Here is a 19765-nt window from a genome sequence, read left to right as displayed (position 1 = left end):
CACAACAGATACGCAGCCTTGCTGGGGCTCTGTTTCCCCAGCTTTATGGAAAGCAGATATATTAGTATCCAGGAGGCAGACTAGCATACATCATAGTGTGTAAAATGCTCTCTAAATATAAAGTGAGGGATGCTGCCGACTTGGAGATTTAATCTGGAAAGCACGCCGAAGAGAGAATATGATCCCTGGGTGTGTTGTTTCTCGTGGCTTGTGCTGCATTATGCATTTCTGCGTGCATCAGGGACCTCGAAGAGGTGGGAGACTTCCTTGGCTGCGTGTGGGAATCCTGTATGTGAGCGTGTCCTTGAGGAGAGGCTGCTAAATGTCTCCACCATAATTCTCCAAGTCCAAAGGCAGAGGGGGGCGAAGAAGAGTGAATAATGGGAAGCAGGTGAGCACACAAGCCTCTCCAGGGGGAGCACGCAGGATCCTGGCTGGTCTGGTTGCTCACGAAGTAAAGACATCAGTGTGTGGATCTACAGGGCATATGTTCCACAGAAGTGTTTTCTCCCCAAAGGTGGTCACTCTCCATGCCACACGTAACCAGAGGGGATGTTGGAAGATCTGCTGAGTTCCCGAAGGATAGAGGAAACCAAAACCAGATTCAAGAGAGGGCTAAGATGAAGAGTGTATCATAGAAAAGGAAAAAGAATGAGGAAATACGTGGTGTATTTTCGATCTGCAGGAGTGTGACATTTATCCCTGGAAGGTGAATAAAGACATTCTGCAAAAGCAAGAATAATGTCTACTCAAAAGAGATCAAGAATACTCAGGAACTATCAAGATAAAAGAAGTATATTACTTTTTACAAGAGGAAGTTTTTCCTCGTCATCTTCACTGAGAGGAATTGGCAGTAGTTGCAACATCACTATCACCATCACAACTGTCACCACCATCGCTGTCAACACCATCACCACCACCACCACCACCACCACCTTCACCACCACCACCATTACTACCAACACCACCATCACCACCACTGCCATCACCATCATCACTACCAACACCACAAATACCACCACCACCACCATCACCACCACCACCATCACTACCAACACCACCATCACCACTACTGCCATCACCACCACAACCGTCACCACCATGGCCATCACCACCACCACCAACACCAACACCAACACCACTACCACCAACACCAGATCACCACCAACACCAACACCACCATCACCACCACTGCCATCACTACCACCAACACCACCACCACCACCACCACCATCACCACCAACAACAACACCAACACCATCACCACCAACAACAACACCAACACCATCACCACCACCAACAACAACACCACCATCACCACCACCACCATCACCACCAACAACAACACCATTTCCACCACCACCACCACCACCACCACCATCACCACCAACATCACCACCAACACCATCACCACCAACACCACCACCATCGCCACCACCAACACCACCAACAACAACACCAGTACCACCACCAACACCACCATCACCAACACCACCACCACCACCACCATCACCAACCACAACAACACCATTGCCACCAACAACAACACCACCACCACCACCACCATCACCACCACCACCATCACTACCAACACCACCAATACCCACCAACACCACTACCACCACCACCACCATCACCACCACTGCCATCACTACCAACACCACCATCACCACCACCACCATCACCACCAACAATACCAACACCAACACCATCACCACCACCACCATCACCACCAACAACAATACCATCACCAACACCATCGCCGCCACCACCACTACCACCAACAGCACCATCACCACCAACACCAATACCACCAATACCACCACCTCTACCACCACCACCACCATCACCACCACTACCAACACCACCACCACCACTATCACTACCAATACCACCACCACCACCAGCAATACCACCATCACCATCGTCACCACTGCTAAATCACAGATAACATTGATTGACTGTTATTATTGTCAGGCAATGCACTAAGTTTTCTATACATAATATCTCATTTAATCATTATAGCTCTACAAGGGAGAGAAGAATAATTTTTTACAGATGAGAACACTGAGACCCACAGAGCGTAAAGAGCATAAATGATTTGCCCAAAGTCACACAAATAGTAGCTAATGAAACTGGAATGTGCCCAGGCGGTCTGGCCCTGGGCCTATTCCCTTCACACCCTATACCAGAGACATGATTTGCTAGTTGGGAAGGGTCCTGTCTTCCTGGATTAGTTGTCTACGACAAGGAAGGGACTCACAAAACCCACTCATTTTTGCTGATCTAAATGGAATGTATGACACAGTCAAGAAAAACTAAAAATGGCTGTCTGGAGTCTTTAGACACCTCCACAAACTAAAGGATTTGGGGGAACAGGTGGTGGCATCATCCTTTCTGCCAGCTGAAGGCTGTAATTTTGGAAAAGAGGGGAACAGATGAGTGGACAGCTGGCTGTGCAGCAACCAACTCAGGGCAGGGTGTAGTTTTCCTGACCCTGCTTATTATACGAGACTCATGGGCTCCTGGGTGGATGCCTGAGGCTCCACCAGCGGTCAAGGGTGAAAGGAGGAAGAAGAGAGAGAAAAAGCTCCCGATCAACCTGAGGCCAGTACAATAAAGGACCAGCAGGATCACACGGAAAGAAAATCCACATGGAGAAGGCATCTCAGAATCGCCAGGCGGAGTCAACAGGCCTTCCCTGCAAGAGGAATGTTCTTCTGGCCTCAGATCAGAGACTGGATAGTGCCCAAAACATGGGCTAGAAACACAAGAACGTGAAACAAGAATGACAGTGACCATTTATTGAGCACACGTGTTGCGTCCTCCCAGGCCTGATTATGGTGCATCCCCACACTAGTGTTGTAAGGAAGATATTCAGGTAAAGAAGCAGGGGCTTAGCGGTCGCACAACTGGTAAGTGAGGGAGCTGGGATCCTGCCCTCGGCCAGCGTCTCACCATTCACTCTGTCCTCCCGGCCCAGCCTCTAACCACTACACTGTACCGAGTCCTGAATTTGAACTCAGGGTGCTAATTCTATCCCAGGTGTGCCATTGCAACTTAAGGAGATAGGACTCATTGCTAGAATGTGGCCACGAGAGGATGCAGCTATTCAGACAAGACGTATCAGAGAGGTCGGGAATTGTGTGATTGGCCACAATAGACCTCGCTCCATGGAGTCCACAGGGGAATCTGATCAGTGGATGACCACATCCAGCAAGGAAAAGTGAAGGGAGAGGAGTGAAGGAGAGGAGGGAAACTGTAATTGTCTTGAAATATTTAAAGGTGGGGCGCCTGGGTGGCTCAGTTGGTTAAGCGTCCAACTCTTGGTTTTGGCTCAGGTCATCATCTCACAGTTCATGAGTTTGAACCCGGCATCGGACTCTGCAATGATGGTGTGGAGCCTGCTAGGGATTTTCTCTCTTCTCCTCTCTCTGCCCCTTCCCTGCTTGCTCTCCTTCCCTCTCTCTCTCAAAATAAATAAACTTTAAATAAATATATTTATATATTTAAATAAATAAATAAATAAATTATTTATATGTTACATAAAAAATAAATATATATATAAATAAATGTATATATGTTTATAGATACATATATTTAAAGGAAATGTCAGGTGGCAAAAGAGGTAGGTTATTCTTACTGCATAAAATAAGGGGCTTCACAAGGAGTCCAGTCTCAGTCTCCATAAAAAGAAGGCAGTCGTGACGAGAAATGACAAGGGTCGACGAGAGTGTGGAGAAAAAGGGACCCCTGTGCACTGTAGGTGAGAATGTGGACTGATGCAATCCCTGTGGAAAACAGCACAGAGGTTCCTCAAAAAATTAAAAATTGGGGCACCTGGGTGGCTCAGTTGGTTAAGCGTCTGACTCTTAGTCTCAGCTCAGGTCAGGATCTCACGGTTCGTGAGTTCGAGCACCACATTGACCTCTGTGCTGACAGTGTGGAGTCTGCTTGGGATTTGCTGATTCCCTCCCTCTGCCCCTCCCTGCTTGCTCTCTCTCTCTCTCTCTCTCTCTCAAAATAAATAAACTTAAAAAAAATTTTTTTTTAATTAAATATGGAACTTCCCTAGGATCCAGTAATTCCCCTGCTGGGTATTTTCCCAAAGGAAACAAAATTACTAATTTAAAAAGATACACGCACCCCGATGTGTATTGCAGCATTATTTACAATGGCCAAGATATGGAAGCAACCCAAGTGCCCATCGACCAATGAATGGATAAAGAAGATGTGGCATATATATACCGTGGAGTGTTACTCAGCCACAAAAAAGGAATGGAATGTTGCCGTTTGCAACAACATGGATGGACCTAGAGGGCATTATGCTATGTGAAATAAGTCAGAGAAGGACAAATACTGGATGATTTCACTTATACCTAGGGTCTAAAAACCAAAACAAATGAATAAACAAGCAAAAAAGCAGAAACAGACCCATAAATACAGAGAACAAGCTGATGGTTGACGGAGGGGCGGGGAAGGGGGGATGGGCAAACATGGGTGATCAGGAGTAGGGGTTACTGGCTTCCACTTATGGAATGAGTGAGTCCTGGGGATAAAAGGCACAGCATAGGGAATGTAGTGAATGGCGTTGTAACAGCGTTGTACGGTGACGGATAGCAGCTACGCTTGTGGTCTCATAGCACCAGGTAGGGAGTTGGTGAATCTCTGTGTTGTATACCTGAGGCTAATGTAACATCGTGTGCCAATGATACTTCAGTAGAAAAAAATTAGATACGAAATAAAAAGGGAAGTAACAAAAGAAAACATGAATAAACCTTTACGTGATACGTATTTTTAAAAATCAAAATCGGAAAAATAAAGAAAGCAGGCCTGACAGTTTTGCCTGTCCAAAGGCAAAGTGGGCTTCCGCAGAGGGGGTGAGCTTCCCATCGCTGGAGGCAACTAAGCAGAGGACGGTACCCACCTGTCAAGAATGCTGTAGATTCCTGCGTTAGGTGGGACTGTGACCAACTGCTCTGTGAATTCTGAGCCCCTGTGGAATTATGTAACCCTATCATGGAGGCCCACAGAGACGCGAGTTCGGTATTTGACCCCTGAGCCCCCAGGTTCTTCTGTGCTGAGCACGGGCAAGTCACTTGTATGAAGTCATCTCTAGATGATTACATTCCAACATCTATAATTATTGGGATACAAGTGGGTAGACTTATTCCAGGCATAAAGGCAGGAAAAGAGATCTCAAAACCATTCTCCCAGTCCCCAGAAGCAGTTTGCAATCAGAGACCCTCCTGCCCCTAGTCCGTGCTAAGGATGTCGGAAAGGCTCTAGGTAGCCAAGAGCTCAGAACTGTGGGGGCTGCCTCCTACAGGCATGTCATCAGGGCCCAGTCCCTCCCCACAGTTAGCTGGACGCACCCCCTTCCTAGACAGGCAGACACATCATATTCTCGCCCAGGACCCGCTCCCAGCTGGACTTGAGGGTTTCCAGCCAGCCTCTCCCAACTTGATGTGCAGCTTCTCTCCTCCCCACGGCTCCAAAGTATGCATCTGTCTTGTGGCGCCAGTAGGGAGGCTTGTCCTCTGGTAAACTTTGCCCCATGACCCTTTCCTCCTCCAGAATGGGACATCCGGTCGGGTAGGCTGATTTCCCAGCATCTCCCAAGTACCTCGGACGCTGGCTCCATTTCCTGCCCCTCCCCAGACACCAATGGAGCAACAGGCAGACGCCTGGCCCCCACATTCTGTGGTCCTGATGCCCATTCCAGGGGAATCAGGATAGAGAGTGAGGGCACCGCTCCGGTTTGGGACAGTCCTATCACGTTCTTTAATCCTTGGAGCGGAAAATGTTTGGCATATAAGTATGTTGGAGCGGGGCCAGTCATGGGAAATTCTGTCCTTTTCTTGGGTACCGTGTGAGGTCCGCTCCTTCGTGCGTGTTCAGCAAATATGATTTGAGTGCCTACTATGTGCCCAGCACAGCACTAGGCAAGAGAATAGATTTAACCACAAAACAGGGAGGTTTGTTAAATAGATTTAACCACAAAAAAGAAGGTCCTTGCCCTTGAGCACACAGCCTCAGGGTGGGGAAAATTAGCCACTAAGCTTATCCCTGGAGTGCTGCGTCTCAGATGTTACTGTGCTTGGAGATCTAGATCAAATTCAGTAGGTCTGGGTGGGTCTGAGACAATGCACACCTGTAAGCTCCCAGGTGATGCTGATGCCGCGGGTCCCCCAGGTCACGGAGAGCAGCCTGCGTAGTTACCTGCTTGAGGGCAGGCGGGAAGCAGGCAGGCTCCGTCTGGTTTTAGATGCACAGTGGGCAGGATGACAGAGAACTTTCGGAAGGAATCCTAGGATGTCTTTCTCCCTCGCGCCGAGACCTCTTGTCCAGAGACCAGGGCCCCGGTGGCCTTTGCTTTTACCTGGGAGACCCCTGGACAGGTGCCAGGACCAGGGTGTCCACTGCGGAGAGAAAACCGGCTTTGGCGGGGGGGGGGGGGGGGGGGTGGTTTTCCTTCACCTGGCTGGAGAGGAGGGCCGGGATGTTTTGCTCAGTGGCGTCCTCTTGTCTTTGCAGACTGTGCCGGGTGCAAGGAGGAGATCAAGCACGGCCAGTCGCTCCTGGCGCTGGACAAGCAGTGGCACGTCAGCTGCTTCAAATGCCAGACCTGCAGCGTCATCCTCACGGGGGAGTACATCAGCAAGTGGGTGTCTCCCCCCTCCCCGCCCCAGCTTCCGCGCCCCCCCCAATCCTTCCAGCCTGCCCCCTGCGGCCTTTGCCCGGGTCTCCGGTAGCGCCTCCCTCCGCTTGCATCCAGCCACCACACGGCCACAGCCGCAAACAGCATCTCCCCGACCCTTGGGCCCTTCCGTGGTGTTTCCTCCGCCCGCGATGCTCTCCTCCCTCCCTGACGTGCTTGCGCCTCCCCTCCCGCTGGTCTTGCGTCCCACACTGTCTCTTCAGAGGTGGTCTCATGCCCTCCGTGCCCTGTTTGTGTCCTTCACACGGGCTAACACGGTCTGCAGTTATCCATTTATCCATGTCAACTCTTTAATAATGATACTAATATCAGCTACCATGAATGGAGCTTTTATTGTGTCCCAAGAATACACTAATGGCTGTGTACGGGTTATCACATTAAATCCCACAACTACCCCCATGAGGCGTCCAGCCCCATTTTCAAAGCTGTGAAAACTGAGGCTTGGGGAAGTAAGTAACTTGCTCCATGATTAAATTGAATGTCTGTCCTCACCAAGGCAGGGACTTTGTTTCAGCCACGGCTACCTTTTTAGCACAGTGCCCGACCCCCGGCCAATGATACAGTTGTTGAATGAATTTAATCCATGAGATGAGATACAACGGACACACGAAGCTATCAGGAAAGAGGGCCTGACCCCCAGTGCCTGCGCCATGTGGCACCAGTCCCCTGGCCACTAGACCCTAGCGACAGCGTTTACATACTCAAGTACCTACAAGAAATCGTGGCCGCAGGCCCTGACAGCTTTGATGCTCTGTGACCCAGACCCTTCTGAGGTGCCATTGTGACCCACTGCTAGGACATAGTGAGCACGTAAAGTTGTAGCACGTATGGTTTTTGCTGTCAAGAGAGTGATAATCCAATAAGGGAGATAAACTACATACATAAAGAATTATGACATCAGCAGTTATGTGATAGGGAGCTCAAGAGTTTTGTTGTTGAAGACCCTTCAGATCATAAGTGACAGAAAACCCAATTCGAACTCATTTAAAGCAAAAATGAGAGTTTATTGACTCAGAAATGGGAAAGCCAGAGGCATACTGACTTCGGCGTGGCCGAATCCAGGGACTTAAAGATGTCGTTGGCTCTTTAGAAGTGCCCCTCTCCCCCACCTCTCTCTCCCCCACCCCTCTCCCAACTCCAGCTTCTTCCGTGTTGGATTTATTCTCAAACAGGCGCTCCCCAAAGGGTAGCAAAGGTAATCACCAGCCACTCCAGGCTTTCATTCTCCCAGCTTAGCCGGGCCGGCAGAGAGAAAGAGGCCTCCTTCCCAAGGATTCCAGTGGAAGTCCCATGGTTGCCCCTGATTTGGCCACCCTTAGGTCACATACCCATTCCTGAGCAATCGCTGGCCAGGAGGATGTGAACCCTAGAGCCAGAGACCAACCCTCCGTGACCCACAGTGACTGTGAGGGGCAAGGGGTGGCCCCCAAAGGAAACCCCAGGCGAGGTTCTGGGCAAAAGGGGGCACGGATGCTACCAGAGAGCCCTGTCTGCCGGAGGCCCAAGAACAGGGCTGTGAATATTCAGAGAAAGAAGGGATCACTTCGAAGTAGCAGGGAGTGAAATCTGGAGTCCGTGAGAGCTTCATGGAGGATAGTGCTATTTGAGCCAGACCTTGGAAACAGGGGTAAGAATGGAAAATGCAAAGAAGGAAAGCTGGGAGGCAGAATGCCCGGCCTGGGCGAGGGCAGGGTGGTGCCTGACACGTCCATCTTGTTGGCCGGAGCTCAGACGCGTGCACACGTGAAGCAAGGTCCGAGGCTGCAGAGGTGAGCTGAGGTCACGTCACCGAGAGCTTTGAGTGCCATGGTAGTAGGAGTTTGGCATCTCGCTCTATGCTTGCCAAGTAAGAAGTGCCCTTAAGTGAGTCACCGGCCAGGAGGCCTTGGGTCTGTGCGCCCGAGTGAGAATTCTTCAGAGGCGCAGGGTTTGCCCAGAGCTCCTCTCAAGGAGGCCCAGCCCTGACTGCCCGTTGCACCTTGGGCCTCTGAAGCCTGCCCTGGGCTCTTCATTTGTCTGCTGGCAGAGTGGCAGGTGCTTAGAGGCACTGGCTGTGGCATCGATGCCCTGGTTAGAAGCCCAGCCTGCATGACCTTGGCGAGAGACTTCACTTCTCCCAGTCCCAGTTTCCTCACTTACCAAAACAGATAAGAAGACCTACCTCACTGGGTCACGCAAAGGGTCAGGTATCAGTGCTTCGTACGTAATAAGTGTCTAGTAAATATTAATTTTACCCTCTGCCTCTCTTTAGAATCATGCATATTTCAAATTCCCTAAGGCCTCCCAACCCGTGGGTCCAAATGAGGCGGGGTTGGCATTTATACCCAAAGTTTGCTGGCTCATTTTACCCCTCTGCTGACACATGACTTTATCCCCCCTGCAGGGTCACCTCCCACACCCACGGCGTGCGGAAAGGTTGGCAGGGGTGGGAGGAGGCTTGTCTCCTGGGCCCACGAACAGCAGTCTGACCTCTGGGCTTTTCTGGGCCTGAGTCCTCATTGCTGCCTCTCCTTCAGGGGAACACAGCCTCCCTGCCGCCCAGGGTGGGGTCACAGCAGTCCCAGCATGGCAACAACTTGGAGACAAAACAGTGCCTGTCCTTCAGGCCTCTCTGTGTGAGCCGGTTCTCTTATGCCCAGAGGTGGGGGAAATGGCCCTCTCTGGTCCTGGATTCATTAGCACTACACAGCTGTGTCATCAGGTCTGGTCCTTAGATGCAGTGTCCTGTTGAAGTCCCCTCTCCGCACACGAAGTCCTCCCTACAGGCCGGCACAGCTGAGCCCTACACGCTGGCGCCGTCTTTCAGTCCTCATGACGACCTGGGTGAGAAACCAGACCGCCCGGCTTTGGACCCAGCTTTAGAGCATCTGCGTTGAGTTACTGAGTTGCCTCATCCACACAATAGGGAGACTGATAGTTCTGACTTCGTAGGGCGGCCGGAAGGATTAAACGAAATAATCTATGTGAAACACCTTTGGAGGGCCCGGCACACCCCACGAAATAAATGTCAGTGGCTATTAGTAGTAGGAGGTAGTATAAGAATCATTAACAAAAATCCTATTACTGCCTGATAAGTGTTAAGCACCGGGTGAAAACGAAACACATAGGAAGTGCTTAAGGTAGTTTCCTGTTATCGACTGACCCGGGAGGACAGTCAGATGACTCTTTCACTGCAGGTAAAATCTCTTATTAGAAGAGGAGCCCTTAAGGCTATCCACAAAAATTGACCACATTGATTCCCTCCTGGAAAGGGCTGGGAGGAGGGTGAAGGCATTCCCCTTTATGCCTTTATAATGTGCCAAGTGCAACTATCACCTAGTCTAAGTACAATAAAACTTAATGCATTTTGACAATACTTTTTTCTCACAGCCCTTAGGGATAAAGAGCAGAAAGTGGGTCTGGAGAGCTTGCGGGGAGGAGGGGCGGAAGGAGGACAGAAGAGGGGCACCCATGGCCAGCAGCCCAGACCAGTGGTTCCCAGGTGCGCTCGGGAAGTCTGCCGAGATGCAGATTCCCAGGCCCCCTTCCAGGGGTTCTCTGATTCCAGAGATCTCGGGGGGTGGCTGGGGAGTCTGCATTTTTGACAAGCTCCCCAAGTGTTTCTAATCTTGGCCCAGTCACCATTGGCTGCAGGTCCTGGAACCTCCATGTGGCTCCCCCTCGGATCCCCACACCCCCAACTTCCTCTCCCTGTGTGGATTTCCTCTTGCAGGGATGGTGTTCCGTACTGCGAATCTGACTACCACTCCCAGTTTGGCATTAAATGCGAGACCTGTGACCGATACATCAGCGGCAGGGTCTTGGAGGTGAGTGGGGTTCAAGGAACTGTGAAGGTGTTTGCGTAGGATGGCCCGTGACTCCAAAAAGTCATCACTGAGGCCCCCTTCTTCCCTAGCCTCCCCCCCCCCGCCCCCCACTGCCTCTACCCCGGCTGAGCTTGCTGCACGACTTGAGCAAATAACTTTGCCTCTCTGGGCCCTCCCAAAGTGAGAAGCCAGACAAAATTATTCCTGGTTCAAAAAACGCCGTGCTGGGAATATCAGTGGCTTCTCTGGACTCAGACCCAGATAGATTACTGGGGAGAGACAATTACGGGTTTCTTCCCAACCTGCTAAAGGATGGAAGCCAGTTTTAATTTTTTAAGCATTTGGTAATGTGCCGATTTAAGAACGAGCTTGTCTACTGGCTTGCTCCCTGAGCCCTGCTTTGGCTGGTCCATCACCATGGCAACAGCTCTCCCCTGCCTCTGATGCACAGCCTCAGCTCTACCAGTAACAGGCAACCTGCGCCCCTGCCCGAGCTCCTATCTGCTGGCCTTCCTGGCCTTCCTTCCCACACCCTGTGAGCCCAGAAAACTGTCTTCCTATGGTTTGGGACCACCCACCTCGAGGAATTCAAAACAGGAAAGAGTTTGGTGCGAAGGAAAAACAATGGCGTAAGACTAGAAACAAGTGGGTTCTGATATTGACTCAACTGCTCCCTCATGCTCAGATTTGGGGTGAGTCTCTTTGCCTCTCTAGGCCTCAGTTTTCCCTTCTGACAGTGGCTGGGGGATGGCAGACTGCTCTTCCAGGCAGAATCGCGAATTCTGAGAACGCCGGTCACTTGGTCAGTGTTACCTGAAGTCAGCGCTTGTGTTGAGAAGGATTCTGCAGCCGTGTCCAGTCTGTGCAGGAAAGAGTGTAGTAACCAGGAAAGCAGGATCCACAGAGATGCATTGAAGCTGAGCCCCAAGGATAAGAAGGAGGCTGTCTCGTGACCAGCTAGGGGAGAACAGAGCTTGCCCCATTCAAAGAACAGAGGAAAAGGCCAGTGCGGCTGAATTATATAAATTAGGGCTAGGAAGGATGGAGTCTATCACACAGGACATACCGTATAGGGCTTTTAGCCATTTAGGAGTTTGGATTTTAGAGTAAGTGCAATGGCAAGGTAGTGGAGAGTTTTTCATTTTTTTTTAAATGTTTTTATTTATTTTTAAGAGAGAGACAGAGTGTGAGCGGGGGAGAAGCAAAGAGAGAGGGAGACCCAGAATCCGAAGCAGGCTCCAGGCTCTGAGCTGTCAGCACACAGCCCGACATGGGGCTCGAACTCACAAACTGCGAGATCATGACCTGAGCTGAAGTCGGACGTTTATGCGTCTTAGCCACCCAGGCACCCCAGGTTTTAAACCAAGAAGCAACACGATAAGATTATGCTTCTAAAAGATTGTAGGGAGTCAGAATAAGCTAAAGGCACAGAGCTGACCAACCATTAAACCTTTCCAGGGAGCAGTAGGAGTGCAATGTGGAAGACAAAGCAAGACACAGGAGCACAGCTGGGGTGTTGGCCTGGATTTCTGAGGGCCCAATACCAGGGTGAGGCGTTTGTGTGGGATTCACTGGGCAATAGGGCTTATGCAAGGACTGAGCCTGAGTGACCCACTTAGAGCTGCTCCTTAGAGAGGGCATAACGGACACGGGCTCCATTGGGAGGAAAGAAATAGAAGTGGGAGACCAGCGGGGAGGCCATGACGTCATGGGAAGGATTCAAGACCTACAGCGGCAAACAGAAGGAGCACCACCTACCTCCAGCATGACGGAAGTGAAATTCCCATCTCTTTGCTGCGGGGCAACTTGTAGACAGGAGGGTTGAGGGAAAAGAGGCCAAAAGTTGTACCAAAGTGTCAAGCCTGGATGAGAGGACGTCTGCTGCTGTCATCTGCGGAATGAGGGGTGGCAGGGAAAGCAGCTGGTCAAGGCAGAAACACAGCGAGTTCCATTTGGGACAGGTTGTGATTGAAATTCCGAGAAGGTTTCGAGAAAGCGGTCAGAAATGTGGAGCAGAACTCAGGAACAAAGCTCCATCAGGCTTCGCAGCCTGGAGGGAATAATCTCAAGAAGGCTAGGATTTGAATAATAGTCAGCGCCAGGGGAGTCATTGGGATGGAGAGAAGGAGGGAGGGAGAGCAAGAGAGAGGAAGAGAGGGAGGGGGAGAGAGGGAGGGAGGGAAGAAAGGAGGAAGAAGGAGGAAGGGCTGAAGGCAGCCTGGGGGAGTGGCCGCTTACAGGTGCACAAGGGGAGTGAGGTGTCAGAGAAAGAGGAAGAGCAGTCAGGGACGTGGGGGGAGAAAGGGACCTGGACCACAAGAATAAGGAGCTTCAGAAAGGGTGGCGAGGTCGGCCAGTGTTGGTCAGATTCTGCGGAGCAGTTGAGGACTATGCGCGCTGAGAAGAAGCTGTGGAGTGTGGGGAAAGGTGACCTTCAGAACAGTCTGAGGTCAGCTGGATTATAGGAGAGAAGCATCTGCATTGTAGTGGGGTAAAGGGTCAGTGGGATGGGCGGTCATAAAAGCAGACTTTTTCGTTCGAGAAGGAAGACACTTGGATCACACACAGGGCTGCAGACGGGAACTCATCCCAGCATTTCCAAGCCGCTCTGACACTGTCTGCGGCGGCTGTCTTCTCCCTTGTGCTGCTGCGTTGAGCAGTTGAGCATCCGGGGAGCCTCCTCTCAGGCTGCTGGTGTAACCGGGTTTCGATTGATTCCATTTGTATGAGGCTCCATTAGCATCGTGGACGTATTGATTTTTTTTCTTAAAGCTGGAAGAGACTTTTAGCTATCAACTAGTTAGCCCTCCTCATTTTACAGATGAGAAAAGGGAGCCCCAAGACGTGTGGTGCAATCCCAAGGTCATACGCAGTGTTTCTGGTAGAGCCGGAGCTAAAATCTAGGACTCCAGACTCCTATATCCCACACACGTGGCCACAGCTCTCTGCCACTCAGTGGTCTTTGAGGTCATGTGATGTCATGAGATACATGGTTGGAGTGAAACAGACTTGGATTCCAATGTTACCGCTTCCGGCCATGAAACCTGACACCAAGTCACTTTCTCTGAGACTTAGAGTCTTTATCTATCATGGCAAATACTGCTGTTATTTAACTCCTGATGGATATGTTAGCGTGAAATAATAGAAAATATATGAACTTCTCTCTGTCCCTGGTTCCCAGCACAGGGCTCCTAAAACTTGCAACCTCCATAAGTGTTAAGAACACCAGGAGCATCTTTTGTATTGATTTTATATACATTAATAGTATAAATATTAGTATTTGCCCTTGACCCTGGTTCCTGACACAGAGTTCCTAAATCTCTTCCTAAATCTGGGTGATAGGAGTGGCTTTTGTTCTAATGAGGTGACTGCCGGTGGACTCCTGGAGAGCTTCAGGGTGGGGGCTAGACACCAGAAAGATCTAGCCATGAATAGAAGCTTGGAACTTTCAGGGCCACCTCGCATCCCCCAGAAGGGGGAGAGAGAGGGTCTGGAAACTGAGGTGATGATGGATCGTGCCTCTGTGATGGAGCCTCCATAAAAACCCCCAAAGGGTGGGGTTTGGAGAGCCTCCGGGTTGCTGAACACGTGGAGGTTCTAGGAGACTGGTGCACTGGGAGGGGCCATGGAAGCTCCACGCCTCCTCCCGCACCCCTTGTCCTACGAACCCCTTCCACCTGGATGTTCATCTCTACCCTTTGTCATCCCCTTGTATAATAAACCAGTAAACATAAGTGTTCCCCTGAGTTCTGTAAGCTACGCTAGTGAATTATTGAGCCCAAGTTGGGGGGTCATGGGAACCCCAATTTATAGCCAGTCGGTCAGAAGCACAAGTGACAACCTGGGACTTGAGATTGGCATCTGAAGTGGGGGAGGGGCAGCCATGTAGGACTGAGCCCTTAACCTGTGGGGTCTGATACTCTTTCTAGGTAAATAGTGTCAGAACCGGTTAAGCTACAGGACATCCAGCTGGCGTCTCAGAGAATTGCTTGCAATGGAACCCCCCCCCCCGCCCCCACCACACACATACACACATCTAATGTCAGAAGTCTTACAAGTGTGGTAGTCGTGTGAGAGTAAAGGACACGTACAGAAGTGTCTTTACAGTTAGTGAGGACTTTTTTGGTTGCAAGCACAGAAACCATAGTCAAATAGCTCAGACCAAAAAGGAAATTTATCAGCTCCCATAATAAAAAGCCCAGGAGTAGGTCTTGCTTCAGGCACAGCTGGATCCAGGGCTCAAACAAATGCATTTGGAGTATCTTACCATCTTGGCTCCACTGTACCTTGTGTGGGCCTTATTCTCAGGAAGGCTCTCCTTCATGATGGGGAAGTTGGACACCATTGGCCCCAGGCTTATATCCTATCAGACAGCATGCCCAGGAGGAGGAGAGATTCTCTTTTTCATAGCTCAGCCCGGGACTGGCTCTCACTGGACAATCTCAGGCCCATCTCCAAACCAATCACTAGGACCACAGAGTTGGAATACACTTGTTGGTGGGGTCTGCCCTACTTAACCACATGGACTGATGTGGGGAATGAGTAGTCCCACTCAGGAAAGGCCTATTCGCATGACCCCCAAGCTGTTTCTGGAAGAAGGGGGAAGGACAATGGCCAGGCAAAAATAACAGTTGCCCACCACAGGACCCAGTGCATTTGCTGGTACACGATAGGCACTGAATTAAATCCCATCCCCCCCTTTCCCATGCCCTCCCTAGGCCACTCCGCAGCCCCTTTCCTTCCTAGTCTCTGTCCTCTCCAAGGAGAACGACAAAGGTAGTATCCCGGTACTGCCTTTCCTAACCTTGTGGTTCTCGGTCCTGTCCAATTTGCCCCATTTTTGTCCACTATTTTCTCGATTCTGGTGTGTTAACAGACAGAATGTCCCGTATTCCCTCGCTGATTTGGTTTCCCTTATGCTGGTGCTGGCTGCTCTGGCAGCCTCCCTCCCCAACTCGCTTCCAAGCTGTTGCTGAGATGTTGTGCACCCTCTCCCAGCCGGGGCAGGGTGACGGGGCATGACATTTAGGAAGACGCCAGGCTTCAGTTGCACCAAGGCGCTGTTGCCTCCCTGGAAAACAGGTCTATAATTGAAATGATAAAGAGACACAAAGTAGGAAGAAGCTACTCATTAAACCGATTATCCTTGTCATGGTAGGAGAAAATCAGTCCCACATCTCAGCTTGGGAAAATAGCAGGCTCCTTCCAAAGTCTGAACACAGTTTGCTTCGATGATGAGAAGGGCGTTTTATCACCGGTGGGAAGCCCCACAAACGAGACTGAAACAGGAACATTGGAGACTTTTTTTGAAAGTCTTCATTTTGAAAAATCTGCCCCGTTCTTCATTCTTGCTAAGTTTTTAGAATAAATCAAGTATCTCCAGAATAGGCAAGCCCATGCCCCACCCCACCACCCCCCAAAAAGATTCAGACATAAGCCTTGAGAATTACTCAATTATATATTTTTTAGAATTATTCAATTATAATTTTTGAATTGTAAGGAACCCATTACCATCCACCCAAATGATGGCTTGGGGGGGGGCCTTTAATAATCCCCCAGTACCCATCAATTTCACTCAGGCCTATCCCCCCAAACTAATCCTGCCCTCGCATGCATATTTTGCAGTTGACTCTTGACTCTTGAACAACACGAGGGTTAAGGGCACCGACCCCCACAGAGTTGAAAATCCGTGTATCGTTTTGGCTCCCCTAGAACTTACCTAACAGCCTACTGTTGACTGGAAGCCTTACCAATAACATAAACATAGATTAACGCGTATTTTGAGATATGTGTATTATATATGGTATTCTTTTTTTTAAGTTTATTTATTTATGTTTGAGAGAGAGAGAGAAACATGAATGGGGGAGAGGCAAGGAGAGAGAGGGCCAGAGGATCTGTAGCGGGCTCTGTGCTGACAGCACAGAGCCTGATGCGTGGCTCGAACTCACGGACCATGAGATCATGACCTGAGCTGAAGTCAGACGCTTAACCGACTGAGCCACCCAGGCGCCCTATCTATATACAGTATTCTTACAATCAAGTAAGCTAAGGAGAAGAAAATGTTATTAAGAAAATCATAAGGAAAGAAAATACGTTTACGGTATCGTATCGCATTTGTCAGAAAAACGACCCACCTGTACGTGGTGAGTTCAAACCACAGTTCAAAGCAGTGTTGTTCAAGGTCAAGTGCGCCTTCAAAACAAGCCCCCCCGCTTCCAACCCCAGTGCTGAGCCAACCTCCTCCATATAGAGAGTCTGGAGATGCCCCTGAAGGACCCTTATGTATCACACCCTCTTGGCTGGGATTGTAGTGTCACAGCCGTCAGCGCGGGAGTGAGTGCCGCACGGGTGACAAGCCCTCACGATTCCAGCTTCTACTGCTTCTGGCGAAACCTAGAGGCGTCGCCTTCTCTGAGGCTGTGTCTTGCCCCACAGAAGAATTTGCACTTGCAAATCATTTACATTTTTACTTGAAATAGTTGTAAGGAAAGAAAGTGGGAATCGTCAAGGCGGCTTACCGAAACCAGACTGGGCTGAGCTGGGGTTGGGACGGAGGCACTCAGGTGCAGCAATCACAGGCCCGGAGCATCGGTGTCGGAAGGTCCCCAACAGGTCCTGCCTTTGTGGGGCCCATTGTTTGTCCACGGAGCCCCAAAAGCCAAGTTTTGCCACGTCTATGGACCTTGTATATGCCTGTGTGGCAGACAGCATCACAGCCTCTACCCCACCTCCCCGCCCCCCCCCCCCAACTCCGAGTGCCACAGCAGGCTGGGTCCTTCCAGGGGCACTGGGGATCCACCAAAAGCTGGCTCACTTACAAATAATTTAAAAAAAAAAAAGACAAAAAACATGTAACAGGAAAAACCAGGATCACTTGCTATACTGCCAGTAACCAAAAAAAAAAAAAAAAAACACACACACACACACACAACAACAACAACAACATAACCCACAGCTCTTGCTAAATTCTACTGTTTGTTGGAGGCTCCAAGCCTCAAATCTGTTCTCGTTCTTAAAAAGGTAGGTTAGTGGGACACCCGGGGGGCTCAGTAGGCTGAGTGTCCAACTTCGGCTCAGGTCATGATCTCACGGTCCGTGGGTTCGAGCCCCGCGTCGGGCTGTGTGCTGACGGCTCGGAGCCTGGAGCCTGCTTCGGATTCTGTGTCTCCCTCTCTCTCTGACCCTCCCCCGTTCATGCTGTGTCTCTCTCTGTCTCAAAAAAGAAAAAAAAAAAAAGGTAGGTTAGTAAGTTTCGGATAGATGTTAAAGACACAGTAGCACCAAACTGGTCTCTGTCCTTGAAGAAACCAGAAGAATTCGGGGTGCCCGGCTGGCTTAGTTAGAACGGTGTACGATTCTTGATCTCAGGGCTGTAAGTTCGAGATCCACATTGAGTGTAGAGATTAACTGAATGAATAAAACTTAAAAAAGAAAACGAAAAATTGACAGAGGATTGGAAAAGAGGCCTTTCCCCCCCCTGCCCTTGATCCAACGTTATTAAATCGCAGGTCCAGGTACATTCAAAGTCACTTGGGTGCCACTAGTGACAAGGGCCCCATTCCTGGGGAACTGTTGGGATATCTTCAAAGCAAGATTATTTCCTCTTCTGGAAATGATGGACCAGTGGCTGTCAAGGCTGTTAAGGGGCCCTTGCACTGCCAGAATAGAAGTGCAGGTGTCCAGAGAAGCCCCCTGACCTGCCTTCAGGGACCCGTGGTGTGGAATCACCAAGCTTCCTGGGTGGGCTTTTCAGTGGTTCACGAAAGTACCAACACCCTTGATGCGCCCAGGAGATGTTCAGGCCCAACCTGCCCCCTGGACGGCAGCCCCAGCTCTGACCTCTTTATTTCTTCTTTTCCTTCCACAGGCGGGAGGGAAGCACTACCACCCAACCTGTGCCAGATGCGTACGTTGCCACCAGATGTTCACCGAAGGAGAGGAGATGTACCTCACAGGTAGGCAGATGCGGCCTCGTGGAAGGCAGTCCTGTCCACCCATGTCTATAAAGGAGACACGGTCTCCTTCATTTCAGTGTTATCTTTGCTTTGGCTTCTTCTCAAGATTGCAATTAACTCGCCCCTCCCTGGGTGGTTTGGCAAAGTTGCCGGTGTGGCTAATATGAAGTGACATGTAATCTGCCTTCCGTCCCTGTGCGCCTCCGCCCGCTGCTTAGCTGGCCTGCTTCCCTGGCAGCGCTCTGAGCAGACTCCCCTGGCTCTGCCTGGGGGCGGGAGGTTGAGCTGAAGCAGGCCAAGGGGACAGAGGACCTCAGAGATATGCCTGTGTGGCAGGCAGCACCACAGCCTCTGCCCCCGCTTCCCCCCTTCCCCCCACATCTCCGAGCACCACGGCAGGCTGGGTCCTCCCAGGGACGCTCAGGATCCACCGAAAGGAATGGAAGCAAAGAGGGGCTGGTTTCCCTCCGCCACTTCAGAGGGCCCAGCCGTCAGGCCCCAGGATCCTTGCAAGCCTTCTTTATTAGTCCTCAGGCTCTGCTCTGTCCTCCATCGTCTGCTCCATCGTCCATCCTCCCGGGGCATCGTCGTGTCCTTGGCAGAGCCCTGAGCCCTGCCCAGAGGTCTTCAGGGCCCCTCCCCACCCACCGTCTCAGGTACCAACACTTCAGCCTTGCGTTAGGACCCTCTCACTGAGGTCTCAAGCTGCCTTTCTCTTTCTGGCCCTGGACAAGCCCCACATCTCAGCTGCCAAAGCCAGTTTCCAGTTGCTTCTCCGTCCATTCCACAACTATTTTTTGAGACCCTACCATGGGTGAGCTCTGCCCTGGGGTCGTCAGTGAGCTCCAGCTCCAGCCCGAGCCCCACTGCCCTACGGCCCGACGGGGGGGTGGGGGGGTGCAGTCAGTAATCCCACAAATAACTGTCAATAGTGATAAGCTTTATGAAGGGGGGAGGCTTGGGACGCTGAAAGCACTCAATGGGTGGGGTGCATGTCAGGGAAGACCCCCTGAGGAAGGGCCAGGAGCGGGGATCCAAAGGATGGGTGGGCATTAACTGGACAAACAGGGGAGGGCTGGGATATGCCCCCTGAGGGGATAGAGGCGGGTAAAGAAATGACAGGCGTGGGAGACCAGGAGGAGACGGAGAGGAGAAACGAGGCTGGGAGGTGGGCAGGGGTGGACAGTGAACACATGCCCTGCTGCCTGCCTCCTGGAACATTCTAGTCTTCCATGCCCCCGTTTGGAAATCCTGCCATTCCTGGCCCAGGTTAGTCACTGCCG

The 19765-nt window shown here is 50.9% G+C and overlaps 1 protein-coding gene across 8 annotated transcripts in view; it reads left to right on the top strand.

Annotated features, from left to right (window-relative positions):
• Positions 1-19765, top strand: part of ABLIM3 (actin binding LIM protein family member 3) — a 109286-nt gene that overhangs the window by 52807 nt on the left and 36714 nt on the right. For all 8 annotated transcript variants that reach the window (XR_008289275.1, XR_008289278.1, XR_008289281.1 and 5 more), the window contains 3 exons: positions 6538-6664; positions 10434-10527; positions 18395-18482. Coding sequence is in view for 1 of the 8 variants with exons in the window: in XM_027076827.2 (XP_026932628.1) it covers positions 6538-6664; positions 10434-10527; positions 18395-18482 (309 nt within the window). In the remaining 7 variants the exon portion in view is untranslated. The remainder of the gene's footprint in view (positions 1-6537; positions 6665-10433; positions 10528-18394; positions 18483-19765) is intronic.

The sequence above is a fragment of the Acinonyx jubatus genome, chromosome A1, assembly GCF_027475565.1.
Source record: "Acinonyx jubatus isolate Ajub_Pintada_27869175 chromosome A1, VMU_Ajub_asm_v1.0, whole genome shotgun sequence".
NCBI classification, from domain to species: domain Eukaryota; kingdom Metazoa; phylum Chordata; class Mammalia; order Carnivora; family Felidae; genus Acinonyx; species Acinonyx jubatus.
The sequence above is the reverse complement of the archived record's forward strand: the minus strand, read 5'-3'. Positions and strand labels throughout refer to the sequence as shown.